At 46.1% G+C, this 9,457-nt stretch overlaps 1 protein-coding gene across 1 annotated transcript in view; it reads left to right on the top strand.

Moving 5' to 3' along the window:
• Nucleotides 1-6,989: 6,989 nt before the first annotated feature.
• HAO1 (hydroxyacid oxidase 1) overlaps nucleotides 6,990-9,457 on the top strand; it is a 33,561-nt gene continuing 31,093 nt past the window's right edge. Inside the window, exon 1 of the mRNA XM_063331239.1 lies at nucleotides 6,990-7,158. Coding sequence (XP_063187309.1) covers nucleotides 7,022-7,158 — 137 coding nt within the window. The 5' untranslated portion in view covers nucleotides 6,990-7,021. The remainder of the gene's footprint in view (nucleotides 7,159-9,457) is intronic.

The following is a 9,457-nucleotide window of genomic DNA, read 5'->3' as shown; positions in this document are numbered from 1 at the left end:
TATCTCTTTCCAGTGCTCAAGGTGAGGTATTCGGGCTTTTTGAATGTGTAGACAAATAAGATGCTCTCACAGGAGCTAGATTGCATTAAGGTGTCTCTGAAACTAAAAAAAAAAAAAAAAAAAAAAAAACAAAAAGACAAACCACAAGTGACACTTAATCCTATCAGGGTTTATGAGATGCTGTGAGAAAGCTCCGGTGTGGGGTGGTTCTCTGAAGTCTCTGCTTACATTTCCTCTGTTTCTGCGTGTCACCGTTAAGTTTGGATTATTTTAAATGATGATATGAAGCATTTTCCATCACAATAGACCTAACTGTAAGATCACTCTCTGATGGGCAAGGGTTAAGTAAGTAAGCGGGCAGCAAGTGACAGCCTTTTATCTCTTCACAGAAATGTCTTGTCAGTCTGGAAATGAGCTATACTGGGCTTCTAAGGTTTCTTGAACATAATACGCATGTCATTGCTCCTATGTTGTCATTAAAAAGTAGGGAATATTTATGCTAACTCGGGTTTGACCGTATTTGATGTGTATTGGAGTACCTTGTTACAAAGATCACTAAATTGTGATGAAGCCTTTAGAAAAGCAGATGCTATGCAACCATTGGTATCTCCAACTTAGTTTCACGTTTGTAGGAAAAATATTGTAGCATGATACTGGCGATACTCAAATTTGACTAATGTTTATCCAGCAGGAAACACTGTAAAGGCTAAACTTGTGTCTCACAGAAAGACTCCTGGCTATGCAGTAGAAGTGTAATGTTAATATCCCTTTTTTCCACTAAAACACATTTTAATCGAATCATCCAAGTATAGTACTAATCAGACTATTATGATAGTATTAAATTTGGTGTGTTTCCATAAAAAAGTCAGTATCAACCTTTTGTGCAATCTGAGTGTTCTGTTATCTCTGTCCTCTGTCGTGATTAATTTTAAAAAATGGAACTTTGTTCTTGCAGTCTCAGTGTAGACAAAATGTCCTTGGAGAAGCTGCTGGTAACGCTGGTCAAAATGTTTTGATTAAGGATAGGGCTGTAAGGCTTGTCAACTAGAGCTGTATGTCAAAAATGACTTAAGAATTTTGAGAACCAATTTAAATTTCAAATGGGCATGTGTGCCACTCTCCGAAAACCAGTCCCTGATGGATCTGAACATGAATGCTTAAAAGCAATAATGAAGCGGGTTACTTTTGAAAGAGGCTAGAAATACTTACAGTCCTCGAGATTTGTGTGAAACTTGTATGCACGTCTTGGAATACTCTGTATATGCTGCGCCTGTGCTGGGCAACACATGTTATGTGGGCTTTCTTCATGGAAATCTTATACAGGCTTGTCTTTTATATGAAAGTTTGCAAATTTATACAATGGGTATTTTTACTGAAATTCCGTATAAATTTTGTATTCATGATCTTGTAGTTAGTTTTCATTTTCCCAGTGTGTAGATGGCTCATCTGTGTAATTAACAAAAGATTATTATTTTTTTTAATACTGATCTTCCAATTAATAATACAGGTTGCGATTTGTAAAGATTCCTTAAACTCTTTAAAACAAACCTGTACGTTAATGAATTGCTTCCTTGCTACATGAGTGGGAAAAAAACACTTTTCATTGTAGTAACTCCGGGCTGAGCAGTACGTTCCGGAAGGTATAAAATGCAGCTGGGGCTCAAATGGACGAAATTTTGCTGGGCAAAATGGTGTAACTCTGAACCCCTGTGTTGGGTTAGTTTTTCCTCCTCTTGGGAAATCCGCTGTCCAATTCTCTGCAAATGGTGTGCTAATTCTCTCTGGGATTTGGAGGAGGGCAGGACGTTTCATCTTCCTGACGTGGTCGGGCAGCGCGCGGATCGAAATGGCGCATCTTCTGATCGTAGTTCACAGCAAGCTGTCGTTGAAGAAGAAGAAACAGGCCTTTGGGCCAGGCGTGCCAGAGGGGGAAGTGACTACCTGGAACCATCGCCGCAACATATTTGGATGGTGTGAACAACTACGGATCCAGCGCACAGATTTGTTCCCTTCGGGTGAGTTTCCTGACCTGCCTTCCTCGGAACAGAACTGCTGCGTGGGGCGGGTGATTGGCCATTCGCTTTGCTTCTCTTCTTTTCCATTGCATTCATTTCCTGGGGTAAAGTTGAAGGGGGTATGGATCAAATGAAGCCCTCGTGAGCGTTTTGGTGTTTGACTGTTTAATCAGCTGTTTCTTGTTCTGTCTGGTGATGTGAGGATATGAAATTTTCCCCAAGAAAGCGGGCAGGCAGAGTACCACGGGCAAAATCCAGTCGGGTTTGGAAAGTTACTTTGGTGAAGCAATCAACCGGCATTAATTCTGTGTTTATTAGAGGAAATACGAAGGTAACTCTCTGATGGCTGTACTGGAGCGGTAGGAACTGTAGTAGGACCACTGGTACCGGCGCCGTGTAGCGTGTGCTGCCTCCTCGGGGCCCATCAGGTGTCAAGAATGCAAAGCTGGTGGCTGCTGCTGGCATCTTGGCAGGAGGCCTGTTGGGAAGTGGGAAGGGGAAGGATCCCCTCCCTTTCCCGAGCGTTACCCCCACACGTGCACACAGAGGAATCACCAGGACGCTGCGCTGGGCTGTGCAGGGCTGCCCTGGAGGGAGCGACGCACGTCCCTTGGGATGCTTTTGCAGCTCTTCCCAGGAGCTGGCTGCTTTTTCTCCTATTTTCTGCTTATCCTTCCGCTCCCAAGCCGTCACGCACCAGCGCTTCGCTTGTAAGCTCTCTTACCAGTGATCCAAGTCTGCCGATACCTTTCCTTCATTCCCTTCCCTACAGGGGGACAAAAAGTGGTGTGTTTTGCTTTAATGAGGACTGCAGTGAAGACTTTTAACCAAACGTCTTCATTTCTTTCCCAGTAGAAAACCACTTTAAAACCTCTGTGTGCTTTTTACTTCCACTTCATCTTTCCGGAGGAGAAAGGAAGGCTCCGTATTTAAGCATGCAGGGAACAAATGGGGATTTAGTAATCAAATATTTTCATTTGAATTTCCATTTTATACGCAAAAGCCATTTTTCTTGGCTCGTTAGAGTTTCTCAGAGCCTGCTGGTATTTTATACTTCTACATCTGTGAACCTGAATTCCAGCAGGGTGTAAGAGCTGAACGTGGACACTGCCGATTGTCTTGGCACAGGCTCTGCCAGTAGCTCTCGGGCTTGCGGAGGATGCAGAAATGATGGTGGTCATTCAAAGTGTTTGACCTTCAGTCCCGCCTCAAGGACATGAAAGATCGTACTTGATAAGGGCATATTTTTTTCATCTGGTTGTCACTGTGCAGTTGGAGGGGGCAAAAATGCTGCGTGGAACCTCTTTGTAGATCCCCCCTGGATTGGTTTCATTCTGAGCCAAGTGGTCTGCATCCTCCCAGGTCCTCTGTTCGATCTTCCAGTCCCCCTCCACCCCAGCGGTACCCAGACTTCCCAATCTGTTTGACAAAATAGACACTCCGTGGGGCTTGTGCTCACTGCCTGCGCTGAGCGGCCAAGAAACTGTCCTCATCCCTGCAACAGATCCGTCGTTTTCCATGCGGCCTCATGCTGAAGTCACAGATATTTTCTGTTGATTCCTCTGACTGAGCTGGAGGGGCTGGAGCGAATTGGTTGAGCTGTGATTGATGTGAGCTACTCACTGAAAACACTTCACCTTATCCTGCTCACGGTCTGCAAATAGGTATTTTCTGACTTGATTTGGAGAAATTCAGGAATGCTCGCGGGGAACTTGGAAGTCAAAACAGCCACTTTCTGACTTGATTTGGAGAAATTCAGGAATGCTCGCGGGGAACTTGGAAGTCAAAACAGCCACTTACATACGTAAAGGTGCTTGAGAAAACAGCTTTGCACAACAGTCCTGAGAAATAGGTAATCACTGGGACATTGGAATATTTTAATTATATACTGCAGTTAACTTTTCCAGTTAATCTTTACTGCAGTTAGCTGAAGCGAGAAGATCCCAGCTGACTCATCCTTCACCTATGGAGGGTTTTGCATGTCGAGAGGAGACCATTGCTGTTGTCTCTGTGGTCCTGCAGTAGGACACAATGGTTTGGACTAAAATGCTGTGTAGCAATCTCCCCCTATCAAATAACACACGCAAGGACGAGCATGTCGGGATACTTCTTAGAACACTTTTTTGGCTTTTGATCGGAGTGCTTTCTAAGCCAGAAGTTGTATCTCTGTATTTTAAAGCCCTCTGTGGGGTTTTTCTTTGCCCCTTTTTGAACTAAAGCGCAAAGTTTCCTTTGCAGAGCCTGGTCCAGCCGGGCTCCAGTTACACGGTTCTCTGTCGGTAATTCCCCGGTGACCTGCCAAAGGGAGGAGTGAGAAGCAGTAGATGTGGGAGAGGATGTTAACGCTACCCTGATTGTGTTGTTTGTTTGCTTGGTTTTTTTTCTTCTGCCCTAACGCATCTGAACGTTTCAACTGAATCCCACATTGGTTTCTATCGGCAAGGTTTGCCATGGCTGCTTGGGCAAACTCTTTGCCATTAAGTCAAATGCTGTTCTTTTGCTCCAAGGTTAAGGTTCAGACAGCTGATGTGTCATGAAGTGGCTGGAGGAAACCTCTTCTCCAGAGAGATTCATTGAAATGAGGAGCCAATTACTTGGAGGAGAGCCATGTCAGAGCTTGTGTGTTGATGTCAGGTGTGCCGGGGAGATGTCTGCTGCGCTCTCCTAGGGATTCCACCTTTGAAAGGTCAAGTAGTCCTTGTCCAGCAGCAGATTAAACTTCTTGTTTTGCTTCTGTTGTGCTGATGTTGGCACCTTCCACCACGCCCCGGCTCATCCATGGGGGCTGTACTGCTGGAGGAGAGGAGGCCCCGGCTCCTGGTGGACTCCTGGGGTCTGTGGAGCTTCCCAGGGCACGTGGGCTGGGCAGCAGCGAGACGTCAGTGACCCCAGTTGGGCTTTGGTGTGTGGTGGTCACATCTGGGGGGGTCCGCAATGGGTGGTGTGTGAGCAACTTCATGAAAGAGGAACTTTAGCCTGAGTGTCACTCTTTTTTTTTTGAAGTGAATCTAGACATAAAAGTGTGGGGAGATCAGTAATGGAACAGTGTCATTACCTTCGGCAATTTTTATGCAACTTTCCAACATGAAAAGATTTTGAATTCATCATGGTTGAATTCAGCTGCACAAATGAAAATGTTTAGCTAGGGCGCAATGCGTGCTGGCTCATGCTCTAGGATAAATACCTGGTTTTAGCACGGGCAATGCAAACTTTCAATTAACGAAAGCAGATGCGTCCCCAGTTTTGTGCTGGGAGCATGGAAAAACGGCAGCGTTGAGCCGGTTTGCATTTAAATTGTATCTGACTGATGTGTGATAAATGCCCCATGGTGCGATTGTATGTATGTTGATATTCATTGCCAGTAATTCCTCCCATGAATATTCCCACTGGATATAAATCGACCCCCTCCGCACCCTGTGCAACGTCATCTAAGATGCCCTCATCTGGGAAAGCCACTGGAGAAATCGCTGCAAATCTTAGTGCCGCCGTTCTCTTTAAATGATTCCTGAGCTTACAGCTGGCACCATCCTTCCTGCCTCAGCCCCTGAGATATTCATCCCAAGATGTTTGACAATCCCCTTTGAATCTTAAGCATTTTTTCTTGCTTTTTGCAGAATATCGTGTTCCTAGTTGTTATTTATAAACCAGCAGCAAGGAAGATGGCTGGGGTTTTCACAGAGGTACCACAGCATGGCAGGGGTGGGAAGGGCCCTCTGGAGACCGCCCAGTCCAAGCCCCTGCCAGAGCAGGGTCACCCAGAGCAGGTGGCATGGGAACGCGTCCAGGCGGGGTTGGAATGTCTCCAGAGACGGAGACTCCCCCACCTCTCCGGGCAGCCTGTTCACTCGGTGTTACCCGAATTCTTCACCCTGGTTAAAAAATGAAAAAGTCAAGTCACTTAAAGCCCGAAATTACCCAAGGGAGTGAAGCGCGGCCGTATTTCTATTGCATTGCATTTCTTCCTGCAAACAACAAGCAAAAGACGAGCTTTTGCAGCAGGGAGGGGTGTGCGGTGAGCGCGGCGCGTGCTGCCGTGCTCCTCCGCCTCCCGCAAACCCTGCCCCATCTTGCACTACGCCTTGGGAGATTTGTTTCCAACGAAGGTATTGATTTCTCCCTTCTCCCCCAAATTGGGTTTTAATTAAATGGCGTCAAGGATTGAGATGCGTGCAGCTAGAAAACTGAATTATGTACACACATGATATACTTGTAAGTTTTCCCTGTCAAATACTGTAATACCTGTTGCAAGCGATGTATGTTGGTTCCATTTTAAGTCAGGATTCAATCAAGAAATCTGAACCGTGTCTGTTACGCTTTGGGTGAGCGTCATCTCTTCGATAAGCTAGCTTTATTTCCAGCTGGTGAGTGCATCTGACTTTGTAACATTTTAAGAATAACGAGCTCGCTGTGGGTTGTGGAGGTGGAATTATCCGAAAAAGCAGGAGCCGTTCGCCTGAGCGCGTATTGGATGCCCGAGCTGCCCGGCAGCTGCGTCACTGCTATTTGAGTCACTCTCCGGGATTTTAATGGAAATAACTGGAAACCCGCTTGTGTTAGGTGCCGTCCTAAACACCAGTCCAGGCTGGGACCCGCTTTTATAAATCACCTAAATCATGATTTTGAGTTGTGGGCATGAAGAGTGTCTGTCTTGTTTCAGTCTCCTGGATATTTTGGGTGATAAAGGCACGCGGGGGAGAGAGTACACTCCTGTCACTGCAGATTTAAGTCACGCGTGCTGCACCCATCTATTTCTTCCCTTGCCGATTCATTTTCTTTCTTTTTGCCATGTTTTATCCCATTATGTTCTAGGTTGGCTTTGGCCACATGAAATAAAATGCGGTGCCGAAGTCCAGTATGACACAAGAAGTTGGTGTGGGGTTTGGTTTTTTTTGGTATGTAGGTAAGTCAAATCCTGACGAGGTCCCGTATTAATGATTTACAGACAAAAATACAGAGCTTAAAAGAGAGGGAAGTGGGAATAAACTAGCCCTGTGTGATCTGCAAACATGTCTGGAAAACCAGTTTGCATTGCTGATTTTGAAGAGTATGCTAAAAAATTTCTGCCCAAATCAGTGTATGATTATTACCGATCCGGAGCAGGTGACCAGGAAACGCTAGCAGATAACGTAGCAGCATTTGCAAGGTAGGAGGATAATTTAAGGCTGGGGTGGGAGGTGGGGGATGTAAATTCTCCTTTATTAGTAGATGTGGTGCAATATTAGATTTCTTTGTGTGAACAAAACTCAATTTTTCCTGAAACTTTTTTTTTTTTGGTTTTTGTCAGAACGACTCTCAAATAATTCATTTTCAGAACAACTGTCTCTCCCCTTTCACTCCTCCACCTAACGCTTTCTGTCAAAAAGCAGTCCCTAAAATCCATTAGCGTCTTTTTAGTTTTATCTGCATTTTATTTCTCTTTGTTAATATACGTTTTCTAAAGAGTCCTTCGGCTCCAATACCCAATCAGCTGATGAAACTGTAATTCCTACACGTTGGGCTCTAATGCAGGCAGGGGATCCGCGTGGTGGGATTGTACCTTTTCAGCTCCTGAGTCAGTTTTGCTTTTTTGCCTGTTCCCCCTGAACTGAGCGAGTTCCGCAGCCTTCCCTGTAAGGGCTTGTGCGGCATCGCTGGATCAGGGCTGCGCGGCCGAGCAAAAAGGAGCTGTGTACCCGAGCTCGAGCCAGCCATGAAAGCCAAGGCTCAGCCCTGGGTGGCCAAGCCGTGCTCGAGGGGCCTCCAGCAGAAGTTCAGCACTTCGCCAGGAAATATTGTAAACGATGGGAACTATTACATACCGGTTTTGACTCTGGCTGGCCCCCTGAACTGGTGTCAAAACCTGAAAGCAGGACACCCTGAAGTACAAGGTCGACGCGATGTAAGTCGGCGTTTGCTGTCAGATTCGGTGGGAAAGCGTCAAAACTTGCGTCGAGTCCGTTGGTTCCTCGTCCCCTGAATCTCCGCTGCCGCTCTGTCCCCAGAGCGTCGGCCCGAGCACCGCGGAGGAAAGGCGGCAGCTGGAGGCTGCGGGTGCTCTGTTGGTGCAGACATTTAACCCCCCTGTGCTTGTCTTTGCTAATCTCTAAAGGCTTTGTCTTAAATCCCTCTGAGCCTAACAAACTAAAACAAGATTTTTATTTTTATTTTTTTTTTTTTCCAATTTGCCTTTAGTCTTTCTCCCTCCCCACTTTGCTTTTCTGCTGTAGAGCAGCAACCCTGCTTATGGCTCCGGTTGCCTTTCCATAGGCTATGAGCAATTCAGCTGGAAATCCCTTGCAGCCTTAGCAAGGCTCTGGGAAGCTCGGTAGTAATTAGTTTAACATTAGGATCTCAATGGCCAGATCTCAGAAGTCAGGCCAGAACCCTAATTTTAGGGACACATATAGGAAAGCTTTATGATGTCAGGAGAAGAAAACTAACCTCCGCTGTGACTGCTTATTCCAGACCTCTTAGTTTTATGCGGAATCCCCCATCGCGGATTGGAAATCCCTCTGTGCTTGGTGCTGTTCTAACACAAGGCAAAGGCTGCTCCAGCTCCAAGGAGTGAATAGCAGATGTAGCAGTGCTCACCCTTATTTTTATTTTATTTTTTTTCTTTGTAATGCTTCCAGATGCTGCGATGTTATTTGCCCTGGTAAAACCGAAATGAGATATTAAGGAAAGGACACTCGGAGGAAGTGCTCAGAGGCAATAAACTGTAGTAGTAGTGAACTTCTTACTTACTAACTGTTAGAGCTAATCATGATTAAACAGCAGTTGGATCTAATCTGCCCGGAGACGGGCTGACAAAAAGCTGGGTGTATCCACTTGGGTCTGGAAGTAGATGTTAGTGGTGAGATAAGAGCAGCTCTGCTCTGAAGTCGTCTCCCACCGCGGGGGCAGATTCCTGCGACAAGACCTCCTGGCATCGGGCTGGTCACCTGTGGGGCTCAGGCTCCTCTCCTCTTTCCTGGCATCTTCTGTCATCCCTTCAGCAAGGGCCTCTGGTTTTAGGCGTCCAGACTGCGGAGCTTGCAGGCAGCCTGGGATTCAAGGAGCTATTAATCGGCAGTGCCTTGAACAGCCTGAGACATTAAAAAAAGGTAAATGAAATTTGCCAGGTGGCTAAAAGGCCCTCAGTGCTGGGCTCCTGCTCCTCGGCAGCGAAGGTATGAAGGGGATGGAAGCTGTGTTTCTGCCTCTGCTCCCCCTCACTTTGTATATTTGTCTTAAAGAAAACAAGATCTAATTTCCGCCGTAGCTTTAGGCCATTTAAATCTCTTCCAAAAAGGCAGTTAATAAAGTCTAAAAGACCTGACGAATGGAGCGTGCTCTATTAAATCATCAAACAAAAAAAGAACCTGTCGACAGCCAAAGAGCGAGGTCACGGGGCAGAGATGCCGGAGTCAAAGCTTTGCTTGTTACCTTTCCATCGCTCTGTACCGGCGGCTCTTTCTGGGCGT

This window comes from Chroicocephalus ridibundus, chromosome 3 (genome assembly GCF_963924245.1).
Source record: "Chroicocephalus ridibundus chromosome 3, bChrRid1.1, whole genome shotgun sequence".
NCBI lineage: Eukaryota > Metazoa > Chordata > Aves > Charadriiformes > Laridae > Chroicocephalus > Chroicocephalus ridibundus.
This window is presented reverse-complemented; position numbering and strand designations above follow the sequence as displayed.